This window comes from Sebastes umbrosus, chromosome 2 (genome assembly GCF_015220745.1).
Source record: "Sebastes umbrosus isolate fSebUmb1 chromosome 2, fSebUmb1.pri, whole genome shotgun sequence".
NCBI classification, from domain to species: Eukaryota; Metazoa; Chordata; class Actinopteri; order Perciformes; family Sebastidae; genus Sebastes; species Sebastes umbrosus.
Genome location: NC_051270.1, coordinates 30,806,637 through 30,823,811, shown reverse-complemented (window position 1 = coordinate 30,823,811; position 17,175 = coordinate 30,806,637). Strand labels below are relative to the sequence as shown.

Genomic DNA, 17,175 nt, shown 5'->3' with positions numbered 1-17,175 from the left:
GCATGCTTCAGCTTTATGTATCGGTTGCAGTGGAAATTACTACGTCAAAATGTCTTAATTTTCTGTGCTTTAAAGCTGCAGTTACTAAATGTTAGTAAATATGATAAGAGTTATTTTTATAAAACTATCACTATATCCTGACAGTAGTACATGAGACAGGTAATCTTAAAAAAATGATGTCTGCAAAATTTCACCGTGCCCAAAAGAAAACAACCAATCAGACCTGAGGGGTCTCTACAGCAACTGTCAATGACTGCTCGTGAAGCTCACGAACTCTGATCAAACGGTCAAACTAGGCAGCGCCGATCAAATTTCTTGCCTCAAATATTTCCAGAAACATATTTTAGTGTACTGTGTATCTGTAAAATTAGAAAGTTTGTGACCTGGCCATTATGAAAACAGTTGAGCCAATACCAAGCACCGCCCACCGGTAGGAGCAAACTTTCTTATTTTACAGCTAAACAGTACACTACAAGATGTTTCTGGAAACATTTGAGGAGAGAAATAGGCATTACAGTAACAGAATATTGATTCATATTTGATCAGGGCTGCCTAATTTGACCGCTTGATCGGAGTTCGCGAGTTTCACAAACAGGGATTGACGCCTGCTGTAGAGATTGCTCGGCTCTGATTGGTTGTTTTCCTTCAGGAAATCTTGCAAATGCCATTAGGAGCACAGGATGACACAGAGGAACATTCATTTTTCACAGATTATCTGTCTCATGCACTACTGACAGGATATAGTGACATTTTATAAAAATAACTTTTATCATATTTGCTCAAAGTGAACAGCAGCTATAATAATTGCTTACATTTTCTTACTGCAGTTTTAACCCAGTCAGTCTCACTTTTCCTCTGCTGTTCCATGTTGCGTAGGTGTTGTTGGAGAAGATGGAGGATCTCCAGTTAGCCATGATAGTAGCGAGGCTGTATGAGGCCGACTTTGAGAACTCATCCACCTGCCAGGGCCTCCTGTATGAGAAGGTCCTGGGCTGTAACAAGGACGGAGGTGGCTACCACTGCTCCAGACTGCACCCTGACCCGTTCCTCCGCAGCATAGCCTACTGGATCATGAAGGATTACACGCGAGCTCTGGACACGCTGTTGGAACGAATCCCCAAAGAGGATGATGAGAACCCCGGTCAGTTTGGTTGCAAACATTTTAGTGTTACACAGCATGAGCCACTAAAACATCTTTGCATTGTGTGCTATGCTTAAATCCTCTTTCTCTCCCTCTCTTCATCCCTCTGTTAGATGTGATGGTGAAAGCTTGCAACCCCGTGGTGTTTAGTTTCTATAACTACCTGAGGACACACCCGTTGATCATCCGCCGCCACTTTGGAAATCCAGAGTCGACCGTGGGCCTCACTGCTGAGAAGAACAACGCTGATGAGATCAACCTTATAGAGCGCAAACTCTTCTTCACCACCGCCAACGCTCACTTCAAGGTGGGCTCATCATTAATACGAGCCACTCACTCCAATACCGTTCTTATTTATCTACCTCTCCTATTGCAGTTGTTTTACAGACTGATAGAATGGTTTTAATCATATCAATCTTCTGCAGGTGGGCTGCCCTGTTCTGGCTCTGGAAGTGCTCTCCAAGATTCCCAAAGTCACCAAGAAATCAGGCTCCTCTCCTCTCAGCAAAGCTTCATCCAAGGCCAACGTGAACTCGACCAAACCGCTGGAGAACGGCACCCAGGGAGGCGTGGACTGGGGCTCCCCTGCACCGCCGGCCCACGCCTGGGGAGGAGACGGCAGTGCTGGGGGGTTGGACTGGAGCCAGCCTTTGGTGAAGGTGGAGGACGACGATCTGAAGCTGGACTGGGAAGCGGACAAGGACGAGGATGAAGATGATGATGATGATGATGACGGTCTGACCATGAAGAAACCAGAGGCTGAGACCGCAGACGGAGGCTCGGAGAGCGACGGCCCCAAAATGCAGAGAGACGACTCGCAGGTAGAATCCACTAGAACTATGACTGGAATGTTTATAGGATCGGATGATTATTATACATTATTATAAACATTAAAGAGTTTTCTTTTATGCCTTCGCGCCGACGACAACCGAAGGCATTTTTCGGGTTGTGCGTCGGCTGTCAGCCATGATATCTCAGGAACACTTGGAGGGAATTTCTTCAAATTTGGCACAAATGTCCGCTTGGACTCAGCGATGAATTGATTAGAATTTGGTCATAAAAGGTCAAGATCATTTTGGCCATAACTCAAGAATTAATTTGCTAATTAGGACCATTTCACCCAAACGTCTGACCGTGTGGCCGTAATTCTAGTTCAAAATATTAAAAAAAAGTGTTATGTTTAGTTTTAATTTATAAAACTTAAACTTTATTACAATTATCATAAACATACAGGTACATACATCAAATTTGACCTCTGCATTTAACTCATCCTAAGCATTGTAGGAGCAGTGAGCTGCTGTAAAGCACCCGGGGAACAATTTGGGGTTCAGTGTCTTGCTCAAGGACAGTTCAAAATGTAGACAGTAGGAGCAGGGGATCAAACCTCCAACCTTTTGATTAAAGGACGACCACTCTACCCACTGTGAAACGGGACAAGATTTCAGCATCGGAAGCATTCTGGTTTCCGTTTGTAGAGTAGTATCGATCAATCATGTTCGAGCAGGCTTTGGTTGAATGCAGGTAAACAGTCAAAAGAGGCGGAACGCTTTGGCCGAAATGCAATCTTGGAACCCACTGGCTATCATGTAATGATGATTTAGCTTTTTATTGGTTTAAAATTAGCTCGTAAACTGACTACTTTTGAAACAATCCAGTTACATCGTCTCGCAACTCCAGTCTCGCATCTCAAATTGCTAATCGGACCGTACACAATGAGCAGTTCACGGAAAAGGAAGTCTTGGCAGCCCGGATATCTGGCTACACTTGAACCCCAGAAATATAGCCCCTTGCCCCCCAGAGGATTATCTGTCATCAGTTGATGGGTTCCAAGATTGATCTCTCCTTAACCAGAACAGCAAACACACAAACGTCATTTTGATGTCATGTGAAGACAAATGTTGGCCTAAGGCAGTTTCTATGCTAGGGGTTTTGCATTCAAATGAAACTCGTTTGTATTTAACATCTCAGACAAAAGAAAGTAAATTGTTTTAGGAAATGATACGTTGCCATAGATATGACCCATCCTGAGGTCTTCTGTTACGGTTCTTAATGGAATTCACATTAATAATTTGCAATATAAAGCCTCACTATGTTAATAAAACATAACTCACTCTCATGCATTTCAGGGTGAGTCCGAGGTGGACGTGATAGCGGAGCAGCTGAAGTTCCGTGCCTGTCTGAAGATCCTGATGACTGAGCTGCGTACGCTGGCCACGGGCTTCGAGGTGGACGGAGGGAAGCTCCGCTTTCAGCTCTACAGTTGGCTGGAGAAGGAGATCGCAGCCATGCACACCATCTGCAACTACAAGGTAGATGATATTTGATGCAGTCTGTGCAACTTTATATTCACTTGTGCGTCACTAGATATTAGCAAAAGTGTTTGTTTTCTTTCCTTCCTGGTTGACAATGGTTATTCAACATTGCTATCACAAAGGTGGAGGGGAAGGAGGAGGATTCAGAGGTGGAGCGCTGGAGGGAGCGTACAGCATCAGTGGACATATCAGACAACGCCTTTACGGAGCGTACGGAGGCCGGGGCCTACGAGCGCCACCAGATGGAGCGCCGTCGCCTTCAGGCCAAGCAGCAGCACTCTGAGAGGCGCAAGGCGTGGCTGAGGAAGAACCAGGCGCTGCTGAGGGTGTTTCTGTCCTACTGCAGCCTTCACGGCGCCAAGGGAGGAGGAGTCACCTCGGTCCGCATGGAGCTCCTGTTCCTCCTGCAGGAGAGCCAGCAGGTAACGCACTCAGAAGCACATTATATACTTCTACTGGATTAATGCAGAACAGTCTCCCTTCAGTAAAAGCAAATCTTCCTGTGTCACTGTGTAGGAGACCACAGTGAAGCAGCTGCAGTCTCCTCTTCCTCTACCCACTACACTGCCCCTGCTGTCAGCCTGCATCGCCCCCACCAAGACGGTCATAGCCAATCCTGTTCTCCACCTCAGCAACCACATTCACGACATCCTCCACACCATCACCCTCATGGAGACTACGCCGCATCCCGACATCATGGACGATCGGGTCGGAACTCAAATATAGAATCTAACGTTATATAGAGTCTGCAGCCTTTTTTCATCTGAAGTCGTTCATTTTGATGTTTAATAAGTTAAATGTGTCTGTTTTTCACTTCCAGGTGAACGCTCTGCACACACTAGCAGCATCTTTGTCTGCCTGCATCTATCAGGCGCTGTGTGACAGCCACAGCTACAGGTAACCCAACAGTCTCTGCAAGATTTCATTTCCCTTTTCCCTTTTCACTTCCTGAAAACAAAAATATCTCTACAACACCATAAGTGCTTTTATTTTTGGTGTGTGTTGGTTTCACAGTTCATTCCTCAAAGTTCACTCTCACTGCATCCTTTTTTTTCCTCCAAGACCGCATTATTGTAAGTTAAAAGCAGGATGAGGAGGATTTGTCGGTTGCGGTTTGTAAACACAACATTCAAAGCGACAAAAGCAACAAAACGGCCAGCTACGTTGTCACCAAGTCGCCGTTGAAATGTTACTCAAGCGCTTGTTGACGTAGCTATATCGTTAAATAGCACTGGAAACTGGCTAACGGTACTTGTCTATAGCCTCCGTCCTTTCCACGCTTCCCATTCATTGTCTATGTAAGCAGCCGTGCAATGCATTCTGGTAGCGTGGCGGCACAATTCGAGAGTTGAGGTCTAGGCTACTTTATGCAAATCAGGGGGCGTCCAAGCCTCTGGAAACTGTCGTTGTCGATCCAAAATAAAGACAGATTCAGCAACTGCATAGCTTATTTCCCGCATAAAATGTTTTCAAAAACACATTTGGTGAACTGTAGAAAGTGTCCAAACGAGCCACCATGTTGGTTCCGGTTTGAAAGCTGGGAGCAGCAGCCCACAAGGGAAAGTGTTCATCCAATCAGGTGCCTTGTGCCTAGTAGCAGCCCATCAAGCGTCCAATGCTGGGAAGCGAGGCAATCCCTCACGATAAAAAAACGCCTCTGTGGACATGTACCATAACTGCATTTTTTTAGATGGAACAAAAAAAGCATGAAACAAAAACATATGATTGGTTTGAGCTTTACCGCGTTATTGGAGCGCTGAAAAAAGTTGAGACCAGCTCAACCTTATTTTGTAGCACATCACGCAGCGACTAGTGTCGGGCGTCAGTTTGTAGCTTCATGTCACCGGCTTCCATTGAAAATGACTTGTAGCCTGATGCTGTGTCGCTCTTAGTGTGAACACAGCATTAGAAAAAGCCTACTCATTCTGCCTTTAAAGTAGTAGATAAACATGTTGTGAAATTTGCTCTTGATCCTAAGCTTAGCTAACCACACCCTGCCTCTAGCTCAGACAGGAGACACAAACAAGAGATTCTTGGAAAGAAAGAAAGCCAATAAGCGTGTTTCCTAAATGTGTTGTGTGGTTGTGACTCACGGTTAACCTCTCTGTTGTTGGCTTTGCAGCAGCCAGGCAGAGGCCAACCAGTTTACAGGGATGGTGTACCAGGGCCTGCTGCTCAGTGAGAGGAAACGACTCCGCACAGAAAGCATCGAAGAACATATCACTCCCAACTCCGCTCCTGCACAGTGGCCAGGTAACAAAGTCCTTGCTTTACCAACCACTGGCATGTTTGGGGGTTAGATTCAGTTACACTCTTTACTAAAGGCAGAAAATAAGACAGATTATTTTTTATCATGGTCAACTTTGCTATCAGGGGATGGCTATTCATTAACGTCTTGCTCTTAATACTCTAAAGAATAGTTTTAATGAGATTGAAGCGAAGTTAGATCGTATTCCAGAATGCATAGAGAAGGGAAATTGGCATATGTGAGAGCATCAAAGAGGATGATTCAGAGAGGATATGAAAAGCAGAAGGAGAGGAAGAGCAGAGCAGGCCGTCTGTGTTTATGCAGAGAGGCAGATGGTGTTCTATAATAGGAGCTTCATGGCCTCTGGGAAGGAAACGGAAAGACAGAGACCGATCACGCCATCATGCAAATGTTTCATAAATGGGTTCTGTATTGTGCAGAGATGTTCTGCTGTGGAACTTTTTTTTACAGGTTAATCTTTTACTCAAATGCCATGTTGTGTGTGTGTGTGTGTGTGTGTGTGTGTGTGTGTGTGTGTGTGTGTGTGTGTGTGTGTGTGTGCTGTCTCTGCAGGTGTGACGTCCCTGATTTCTCTGTTGGCGTCTGCCAGAGAGGAAGACCAGCCGAGGCTCAACGTGCTGCTGTGTGAGGGGGTCATGGCTGTTTATCTCGCTCTGCTCATTCACGGCCTGGGCACCCACAGCAGCAACGAGCTCTTCCGCCTGGCAGCGCACCCCCTCAACAACCGCATGTGGGCCGCCGTCTTTGGGGGAGGGGCCAAACTCGTTATTAAGCCAAAGAGGCCCGAGGCCGCACCAGGTAGATTATTATTATTATTGTGTTACAGTAATTACCTTTTTATTTCCATCATCAGCGTCATCATTGTCTTTTGTCTTCCTCATAATCTGTCCCTGTACTCTTTACTTGCCGTTGTCCTCTTCTGCTTCACCTGTTGACTCTCTACATCCTGACTTCTCTCTGATCTGAGGCGATGCTTCCATCCCTCAGGCCTGTCTTCATAGTCACAAACACCTAGTAGTGATGCTGCTGCTGCTGCTGTGTGGTGTCTTGTGTGAGTGTGTCCTCTGCCCTGTGTCCCAGTGCCAGCTGATTTTGAGGCAGCCAGGCCAGAGGACTCTCAAGAGGCAGGAAGACCCGAGCAGAGCAGCCTCACCCCAAACCCCTCTCCCATCCCCACTGACCCCCAGCGCCCCAAACGCCCCCCTCCTCCCGTTTCAAGGGGAGAGGGGTTGGGCGCTGTGGCACCAGCAACTAAGGCCAGCTGTGAGTAACTGAGCTGGTGGATTGCAGTGCTGGTTTGCAGGATTGCAGTGCATGGTACTCGTACAGGTTTGCATTGTTGCGGATGCTTGAACTTACCCTCTCTCTCTCTCGTGCAGCTACTACTGAATGCCCCATAACAAACAGCAAAGCTCACTAGTGCTATGAAGACATTGTCATCTGTGTTCAGTGTTATGATAAGCCAGCAGCTGTGTGTGTGTGTGTGTGTGTGTGTGTGTGTCTGTGTGAGTGTGTGTGTGTGTGTGTGTGTGTGTGTACCGCATTGCACGTACATGTTGTGACGTCCTCTCTGCTCATCTCATTGTGTCATTCCTGTTGTGCCACCGAAGCAACAGCTGGGCCTAGCAAGGAGTGTTCAGAGGCCAAGGCTGAGCCGCCTTCTCAGACTAAATCTGAATCTGAGACTAAACCAGGTACACCTTGAGAGGTTATTAGACAATGATATACTAGAGGAGAGCCGGTGTAAGAGTAAAGTGGGACGAAAGTAATCAGGACGAAAGTAACAAAGATCGAAAGCCCAACAGGCAGCAACAGCTGTCAGTGTGTCAGTGTGCTGACTTGACTATGACTTGCCTCAAAACTGCATGTGATTATCATAAAGTGGGCATGTCTGTAAAGGAGAGACTCGTGGGTACACATAGAACCCATTTTCATTCACATACCTTGAGGTCAGAGGTCAAGGGACCCCTTTGAAAATGGCCATGACCATTTTTCCTCACCAAAATTTAGCTTTAAAACTGAGCCCGTTACAACCTAAAAATCGCAGGTTGCGTTAATGCGTTAAAGAAATTAGTGCCGTTAAGGAGAATTTGCGTTAACGCATTAACTTTGACAGCCCTTGTTATTATCAATAAAGTTGTCTGAGTCTGAATCACTCTTGTACTGTTCAATTTTCTTTAACAGTTATACTGTTTATACTGTTGGATGAAATGTAATCATGTTTTATTAAGATAAAGGACATAATATGTTTGCAATCAAATATTAACAAGGACATTGTCAAACATAAACAATTCAAGTTTATACCGTTGGGTTTCGTCCCGACTGATGAAAGTAACAATGCGCAACATCCATTCAAAATCAAATTATACCAAACTCGTTCCAAAATTGTACAATACAACACCTGTAGATAGAACACATGTGCGAGTTAATCACAACGAATATGTGTTTCTGTCTGAAACATTATCTTTTAAAATAACGTCTGTCTGAAAAGCGTTACTTTCGCACCGGCTCTCCCAAACTGTAGAGCTGGAACTGCACAACCAGCTCTGTCTTGTCCAGTTTTTGTAGCATTAAATGTTTAAAAAGAAAGATTGTGAATGGACCCGTTACTGTAGATCAGTAGTTTGTAGTACTGTAGAGGTAACAACTACATCATAGAGTGGTAGCAGCTCTTGTGTGACTTGATTCAGCTGTTTGTCTGCTTCAGATTTGTAGAAATGAAGCCCTTTCCTGAGTAGCTGTGCTGTTGAACTTGACCGTTCATTCATATTCATGAGGCCAAAGTATCTGTGCTCACATTGTATTAGTGGGGGAGGAAGATATGGGCTGGCATTTAGACTCAACATCACTGTGGAGTCTGAGATAGCTCTCAAGAGCAGCCAAGAGCCGTGTGAAGAGCTGCTTAGAGGATCTTAAATGTCAGTCTGTTGACAGGATATCACTTTGCTAAATGTTAAAACCGGAGTGCCCCAGCAAAAAGACATGCATGTCTCAAACACACAGCCATACACATCTCTTACCTCATATTCCAATTAACGCTCATTTTAAAACAAAGTAAACAGTCACCGACCTCATCGTGTTTGCCTCCCCTCAGCCAGAAAACGCTTAGCACATGACTGCTCAACAGATCTGCCATCGTTGTTTGACGTGTTTTCTGTGTGTTCTGCGCCACCGCTCTACATCAAACACACACTGACTCAATTATGTAATGTGTCTGTGGAGTATCTGTGTGTGTGTGTGTGTGTCTAACTGCACTGTCAACTCTGGTTTGTGTCTTGTCTTGTTTTGTCTGGTGCGATGCCAGAGATAGTCACCCAGGATAATGGTGCAGGTTTGTGCACAACAACGTAGCGTGTCTTGCCCTAAACGTTTGTTTGTTTGTGTGCATTTGTGTCTCTTTTCTGAATGTGTCGGTTTTTCTGTTGTGTGCTACGACTCATCAAAGTCATAAAATATAAAAGTTATATTGTAGACAAGATTAAGATTAAAGGTCTTATTGATAACATTTTTATGTAGACAAATATTTAAAAAAAAGAATAATACAACCACAGAGCTTTTAGAAAGGTGCTGAATACAAGTATGGCTTTTCCTGGAAAACGTTAATATGATTGTGAATTAGGGCTGGGCAATATGACAAATGTTGCATATATTTTTCTATATCATTTCTGTCAATCGATTAATCACAAATTAATCACGCATATTTCCTCTGTTCAAAATGAACCTTAAAGTGAGATTTGTCAAGTAATTTACTACTCTTATCAACAAGGGAGTGGGCAAATATGCTGCTTTATGCTAATGTATGTATACATTTGTTATTGGAAATCAATTAACAACACACAAATATTGTCCAGAAACCCTTACAGGTACTGCATGTAGCATAAAAAATATGCTCAGATCATAACATGGCAAAATCAAGCCCAACGGCAACAACAGTTGTCAGTGTGTCAGTGTGCTGACTTGACTATGACTTGCCCCAAACTGCATGTGATTATCATAAAGTGGGCATGTCTGTAAAGGGGAGACTCGTGGGTACCCATAGAACCTATTTTCATTCACATATCTGGAGGTCAGAGGTCAAGGGACCCCTTTGAAAATGACCATGCCAGTTTTTCCTTGCCAAAATTTAGCGTACGTTTTGAGCGTTATTTAACTGCAACAAGCTATTATGACATACAGTATATGACATATGATGCCAGTATCTTCACTAAGAATTAAAAACTGAGTCCGCTTCAGTTGCGTTAAAGAAATTAGGGGCGTTAAAACAAATTTGCGTTGACACGTTATTAACGTTAACTTTGACAGCCCTACTTAAAACTGTTATCTTCATTTTGCACTCAAGTTCTTAAAATGAGAAAATACTCAGTATGTAATTCACACAGGAGTATACAAAAATAGGCTTTACCATGTGGTTATTTCATATAGACTGTTTATTTATCGAATTACAGAGACCATGCTATATCGTGATATAAACTGGAAAAACAAAGTTTGGAAACTTGTGTTTGGTCGATTATTTCTCTGTTGTTACAAGGGTAATTGGTCATTGTATTTTACATTGTTAGAAAGCCTGTTTATTTACCTTCGCAATGATGTCCAACTTGTAAGGATCATGCATTTGTGGGATGAGCAGCACAGCTGATTATGTGGGTAGCGCCCAAGAAAAATTTGCCAAAATGCTCTGCCAATGGTAAACAGTGTATTCTCCTGTTGGTATTGACTCTTGTTTTGAGTTGTTTGGTGGATTGGATGATTGAACTCTCTATCAGTAACAAGGAACAAACAAGACATATTGGCAATTTTACACTTTATTCATTTAATACACTGTCAGGAGCCTCAGTAGCGGTGGAAGATCCATACGCAGCCACAACAGCCTGGCACCTCCTCCTCATGCTGGTCACCAACCTGGTCACACGTTGCTGTAGGATGGCGTTCCATTCCTCAACCAGGATTCATTGCAGGTCAGCCAGCGTGGTTGTGTTGGTCACTCTAACACGTACAGCACTCCCAAGCTGATCACACAAGTGTTGAATTGGGTTGAGGTCTGGACTCTAGGCCGTTCCATTCTCTCTACTCCCACATTGTGGAGGTAGTCTGTGATAACCCTGGCTCTGTGGGGGCGAGCGTTGTCATCTTGGAGGATGAAGTTAGGTGCCAGATTGTGGAGATATGGGATCGCCACTGGCTGCAGAATCTCATCCCGATATCTCACTGCATTGAGATGGCCTTCAATGATGACAAGCCTTGTTTTGCCAGTGAGGGAGATGCCCCCCCCCCCCCCCACACCATGACACTGCCCCCACCAAAAGCTGTTACTCGATCAGTTCAACAATCAGCATAGTGTTCTCCACGTCGTCTCCATACTTTCACCCTGCCATCCAACTTTCGCTGACAGAACCTGGACTCATCACTGAACATGACATTCCCCCACATGTTCAGGTTCCATTGTCTGTGTTGTCGACACCAGCGCAAACGGGCCTGACGGTGAAGGGCAGTCATTGCAGGCTTCCTGGTAACCTTATGAGAATACACTGTTTACCATTGGCAGAGCATTTTAGCAAATTTTTCTTGGGCGCTCCCCACATAATCAGCTGTGCTGCTCATCCCACAAATGCATGATCCTTACAAGTTGGACATCATTGTGAAGGTAAATAAACAGGCTTTCCAACGATGTAAAATACAATGTAGATTTAGTATTGTAAATTAGTATTGTAACAACAGAGAAATAATCCACCAAACACAAGTTTCCAAACTTTTTTTTTTCCAGTATATATCGTCATCGAGATATGAAACAAACCATATCGTGATAGAAGATTTTGGCCATATCGCCCAGCCCTGTTGTCTTATTTTAGAAATTTTGACGGGTCCAAAATTATTTTTTTGTCTCTCTGTGGAAGATATCTAACATTTAATTCACACTACTAACAAGGCTTGTGAGCCAATACTAAAACGACGTTGGTATCTCTGGGTCGTCAGTTAGTGTGGAATAAAACAGATAAATGGCTGAGATTGACGGTAAGTGCCTGGCAACGACATCTAGCGGCTGAATGACATCAGTGTTATCAATAGCACCTTTAATGTTCAAAGTTTATAATACAGTATAGAGTATACTGAGCTCTTAGTAGAGTGTGTGGGTGCAGTTCATTTCCTCCTGATCTATTTCTTTTGGCTATAAAATGATGCTGAGTCTCAGCTCATCCTCATCATTTGTACAAACCTGCAGCACAAACTGACTTCATCAGAGCTCACTGTTTGATAGATACCACCTCTTCGTTCTTTTCCTCCCCCAGCGGCTCCCCCTCAGCCCCCAGCGGAGGATGTGGATCGATACAGACGCAGGTTCAACATGAGGATGCTCGTTCCTGGACGCCCCGTGAAGGAGACGCCGGCCGCCCCGCCTCCTGTTCCCACGGAGAGACCCGCATACAGGGAGAAGTTCATCCCCCCGGAGCTGAGCATGTGGGACTACTTTGTGGCCAAAGTAAGGCGTTAAATTCCACATTATGTGGAATGGACTAATGAGATCTGTGACTCATAGTCTTCAGGTTATTAAAAAGTTCTTCCTCGATCTCTCCCTCCCTCATCTGCCTTCTTCATTTGCTTTTTCCTCCTCCATCCTTTTTTCTCAGCCCTTCCTGCCGCTGTCGGACAGCAACGCTCTGTGTGACTCAGACGAAAGCGGCGCGGAGGACGATGAAGACGATGACGACGCCTTCCTTTCTGACACACAGATGACGCAGCACTCTGACCCCAACTCCTACAGGTGAGCCTCACCCGCTTTTGTTTTTCTGATGCATAATTTGGAGCCTTTGCTTCAGATTTTCAACTCACTGCATGTCTGTCTGTGTGTGTGTGTGTGTGTGTGTGTGGTGTATGTAGCTGGGCTCTGATCCGCCTGGTGATGGTCAAACTGGCTCATCACAACGTCAAGAACTTCCTCCCTCTCACTGGCCTCGACTGCACAGGTACACACTCACCGCCTCATTAATCCTAAACACCAAGATTTATTCTTTATGAAGACTTTTGAGTATAATTTGAATAGATGTACATAGATAAACTATTCATTGGTGTATATACTGTATATCTACTGTATATGTATATGTGTTTGTGTCCCAGACCTGCCAGTCGTCTCCCCTCTCAGCAACGCCGTGTTGAAGACTTTAGAGAACTGGGAGCAGCTTCTGCTGGAGCGAATGAATAAGTTTGACGGCCCGCCTCCCAACTACATCAACACGTTCCCGACTGACCTCAGCGCAGGAGGAGGCCCTGCTATACTGCGACACAAGGCCATGCTGGAGCCAGACAACACACCCTTCAAGTGAGTATTAAATCATAATACAGTATGCAACAATATAGAGACACTCACACACTGGGGCTGGGGGAGAAAACAACAACATCTACATTTTGTTTTTACTTCAGAATAGATCCAATCCTAACATCAACACTTAACAACTTTAGTAAGAGTGAATGACAAGAAATGAAATACATACTAGTACTGCAATACTAACACAAACTAACTCATATACCAAAAGGACATTAGTTTAGCTCAGGAACCCACCAAGATTCAACTGATCACTTACACAAAGATCAATTATAGATGTCCACATGGTTGAAGTAGTTGGATTATATTGGATAATACAGAGGAAGGGAAACTACAGTATTAAAATCATTCTGGTTTTATTTGTCCTTTCCAAATCGATAACGCGTACATGCGTTTCACACAACATAGAACAAATTCCAGTCATACATGTCGTCTCTTGAAAATAAACCGTGACATAAGACCCCTTAGTGGATGCACTCATATGTGACCAACTGGTTTTTGTCCATGTATTTTCTCTCAGGACAAAGAACCATCAGTCCTTTCCAGCCCGACGTCTCTGGCATTTCCTGGTCAAACAGGAGGTTCTTCAGGAGACGTTGATCCGTTACATCTTCACTAAGAAGAGGAAGCAGAGTGAGGTCAGCGGCCCACATGAATATAAACATATCTCCATGTTATTTTTCTAGTTTGGTGTTCATTAGCTGTGATTATTAAACCCACCATTATTTTATTTAACAAGTCATATTAGTTCACACCAGAATGTTTGAATTTTACTTTTTTTATTTTAATTTTGCTCACTTCCCCTAACACAATGACTGTATTGGCCCAAATATATGACTATATTATCTTGAAAATTACATTTTTAAAAGTGGGTCTGTGTCACATTTAACTGCTAGAGGTTTAAAACCGATCTGTTAAACAAAATGACCTTTTTGACAGGTTTGAGCTACTGTCACTAAACTCTAAAGTGCCAGGATCGACAGATTAATAGCTATTGTGACTGACTGTGACCACATGACACCCATGATGATGGTGATTGATGAGATACGTAATAATAGTCTTTAAACAACTGACTTGCAGCCAAGAAATGTACAGTAGTGTCAGGATGAATGCATTAGAAGCCTGAAAAAAAGCATTCAGAGAAAATATTTCTGCTTCTGAGAAGTATGTGACTAAAAGACAGAACACAGTAATGTGTATGTTAAGATGTTATTTGTTGAAATACCTGAACAAGAATGTTACTTTCTGTTCAGAATCATAAATACTTTATTAATCTCCGGGGGGAGATTGGTGCGTTACAGTTGCTATTGTATAAACATAAAGAAATGTAAGAAAATAGAAAAAAAGGACTATGTAACAAGTAAATTATGTACATAATGCTACAATATAATAAATATATTTAAAGAAATATAAGTACGAAAATAAGAAAATGAGAATATACAGAATATGAAAATATGTACAAATATTTGCATTAAGACGTGTAATATATATCATATAACCACAGTGCAAAAAAAGTAAATACAAAATTACCTGTTTATTTGACAGGTGTTTCAAAAGGGGCTAATATTTTAGTCAGGGACATTATATATATGGGCCAGTGCAGCATATATTTTAATTTCACTTTGATTTGTTTTGCACAGCATGTCTGCAGAAGGTCGCCCATACGCATGGAAAACAATCTACACACTTCCCACATAGTCTTTTGCTTTGCAAGACACTTAAAGGGGCAGTGTATAACATTTCAGGGGCTCTATCAGCACAAATTGAATATAATATTCATAACTAAGTTTTCTTTAGTGTATAATCACCTGAAAATAAGAATCGTGTTTTCGTTACCTTAGAATGAGCGTTTTATATCTATATAGGGAGCCGGTCCTCTTTACAGAGCCGGCCGCCATGTTTCTACATGCTTTTCTCACGTTTTATGGCCACCGTAGTTCCGCTACATGCTGCAACCTCACCGCTAGACGCCGCCAGATGTTACACACTGCACCTTTAAGCTCGGAGATAATGATTTATTGAGCTTTTTATCGGAGACCTTTAAACTTTGCCTCAACGACCGACTGTCCTGCTGTGATACTCAGGTCTTACCCGTGTATCTAAAGCCTTATCTTCATTGTAACACACAGAGAAGTGCTCACTGAGCATTTATCTCTGTGGTTGATATTTATATTACAGTCGTTATCATTGCTTTGACTCCTCAGACATCTTATGTCTGGAAATGTTCATTATCATTACATTCATCACAGTCTGCTACTTTAGCTGCCAGTCTAAAATTAGACAAAAATCCCAGAGATTATGGTCCCAGACGCTTATAGTTTATTATTATTACAACATGGAGTAGTCAGATGACTTCAAATTAAACAGTAGCGCTCAGATCCATAGCTCATATCTCCATTGATCCTGCTACGTGACTGTAGCTCCGTGCTAACGAGGAGTTTAGAGTTGTTTGCATTTTATCACCATGTATACATCAAAGATCCTGCCAACCTTTTTTACATTTTCTTTTCATTCCATGTTTTATTTTTCTGTGTTTGTGCATGTGTTTTGTGTCGTGCCGTGTTGGTGTGTCTGTATTGCCTGTGTGTGTTCGTGTTGTGTTGTGTTTTGTAGTCTGTAGAGAACCATATGGACCGTATAAACCCAAACTGCATAGCAGGAGCAAGCAGTCCCTATAAGGTAGTATCATTTACTGTACCAGCCAAGGCCCTGGCTCTGTCTGTCCGTCTGTCTGTCCGGAAGAGTCACTGTAAAGCCAAGCTAGAAGGAGCGTGGAAGTACATTCAACTTTAAAAGATGTATTGTGCACCTGTTTGCACAGGGTTTGCGTGTTATGGTTAGAGATAGCACCAAACTGGGTGAAGCTCTTAAAGGGATAGTTTGGGTCTTTTGAAGTGGGGTTGTATGAGGTACTTTTCCATAGTCAGTGTATTACCTACAGTAAATCACGGTCGGCAATAGACAGGAGTACCGACACGGAAGCAAAGCATTGCACTGCTGTGGACGGGGCCGACAGAAAAACGTGTTTTAGCCACCTAAAAGAAAGGCCCACCTAAAAAAAATCAGTATCAGTTTAAGTGTACGCTATATTTAGAATATTTTTACCGCTCAGACAACCCTTTCCGACGAGGAACTGAAGCCTTTATCTATGCTCTCTTCAAAGCCACCAGACTCCTTTGACAAAAACAGTAATTTCACCTCGCAGAACATGGAAGTTGCTGGTCTACCGCTGCCTCGATCGGTTAGTTAGTTTGTGTTTTTGTGTGACTTTGGTGTCTTAAAAGGTTAGTTCGGATTCCCCAAAGTCACACATAGCACAAACTAACCGATCGATGCAGCGGTAGACCAGCAACTCTCCTGTTTTGAGAGGTAAAATTTCTGTTTTTGTCAATGGAGTCTGATGGGTTTGAAGTGGATATAGATGGATAGACAGCCAGCGATAAAAATATTCTAAATATAGCGTACACTTAAACAGATATTGATTTGCTCCGGTGTCGGTAGTCCTGTCTGTTTCTCCAAACTGGGCGCGTGCCGACCATCATCTACTGTCGGTAATACACTGACTATGGATAAGTACCTCATACAACCCCACTTCAAAAAACACCCAAACTATTCCTTTAATGTCTCCTCCCCAGCTTGGCCTGATAGTGACTAGTCTGGCAATATTTCTGGCATATAATCAGGCTCTGAGGCTCAGATCTAACCTCTAATCTTTCCGCCTCACTGGGACACTTATGACATCCACTCACATCCGATCCTGACCAATAACACGCCTTCCTGTGTTTCTCACTCTTTTCTGATTCTGCTGGGCCCGTAAGAGAGTCGGCTCATACAGTAGACTTACTAACTTGCATGCTCACTGTCAGGGCCGTAAAAGGCTTCCTAATCATGGAGGGTGTTGTCACCAGGGAATCCAGATTCAATAGTCCAAATTGTCAATATTTAAGTGTGTACCTTTACATGTGATTACTCCTCTCCACTGGTGAACGTGGTTGTAGAGGGAATATTTGTCGGAGCAACTTGATGTGTTTTGGCCCTGCTCCTCATAAAAGGGAAAATGATCATAAACAGTATTTACAAAGAATAGGCTTCAGTGTCCCCGGAGCCCCTACTGTAGCTTTAACCTTTGAACCTTGAT

At 43.3% G+C, this 17,175-nt stretch overlaps 1 protein-coding gene across 10 annotated transcripts in view; it reads left to right on the top strand.

The window, feature by feature from the left end:
* dmxl2 (Dmx-like 2) overlaps positions 1 to 17,175 on the top strand; it is a 55,915-nt gene that overhangs the window by 31,258 nt on the left and 7,482 nt on the right. For 3 of the 10 annotated variants that reach the window (XM_037791261.1, XM_037791243.1, XM_037791253.1), the window contains exons 30-46: positions 877 to 1,141; positions 1,255 to 1,448; positions 1,567 to 1,962; positions 3,268 to 3,450; positions 3,576 to 3,875; positions 3,970 to 4,161; positions 4,274 to 4,350; positions 5,576 to 5,706; positions 6,275 to 6,520; positions 6,803 to 6,985; positions 7,333 to 7,416; positions 12,007 to 12,197; positions 12,346 to 12,479; positions 12,596 to 12,681; positions 12,833 to 13,034; positions 13,558 to 13,675; positions 15,651 to 15,716. In XM_037791261.1, the coding sequence (XP_037647189.1) occupies positions 877 to 1,141; positions 1,255 to 1,448; positions 1,567 to 1,962; positions 3,268 to 3,450; positions 3,576 to 3,875; positions 3,970 to 4,161; positions 4,274 to 4,350; positions 5,576 to 5,706; positions 6,275 to 6,520; positions 6,803 to 6,985; positions 7,333 to 7,416; positions 12,007 to 12,197; positions 12,346 to 12,479; positions 12,596 to 12,681; positions 12,833 to 13,034; positions 13,558 to 13,675; positions 15,651 to 15,716 (3,048 nt within the window). The remainder of the gene's footprint in view (positions 1 to 876; positions 1,142 to 1,254; positions 1,449 to 1,566; positions 1,963 to 3,267; positions 3,451 to 3,575; positions 3,876 to 3,969; positions 4,162 to 4,273; positions 4,351 to 5,575; positions 5,707 to 6,274; positions 6,521 to 6,802; positions 6,986 to 7,332; positions 7,417 to 12,006; positions 12,198 to 12,345; positions 12,480 to 12,595; positions 12,682 to 12,832; positions 13,035 to 13,557; positions 13,676 to 15,650; positions 15,717 to 17,175) is intronic. The other 7 variants (XM_037791294.1, XM_037791286.1, XM_037791309.1 and 4 more) reach the window with 5 other exon arrangements.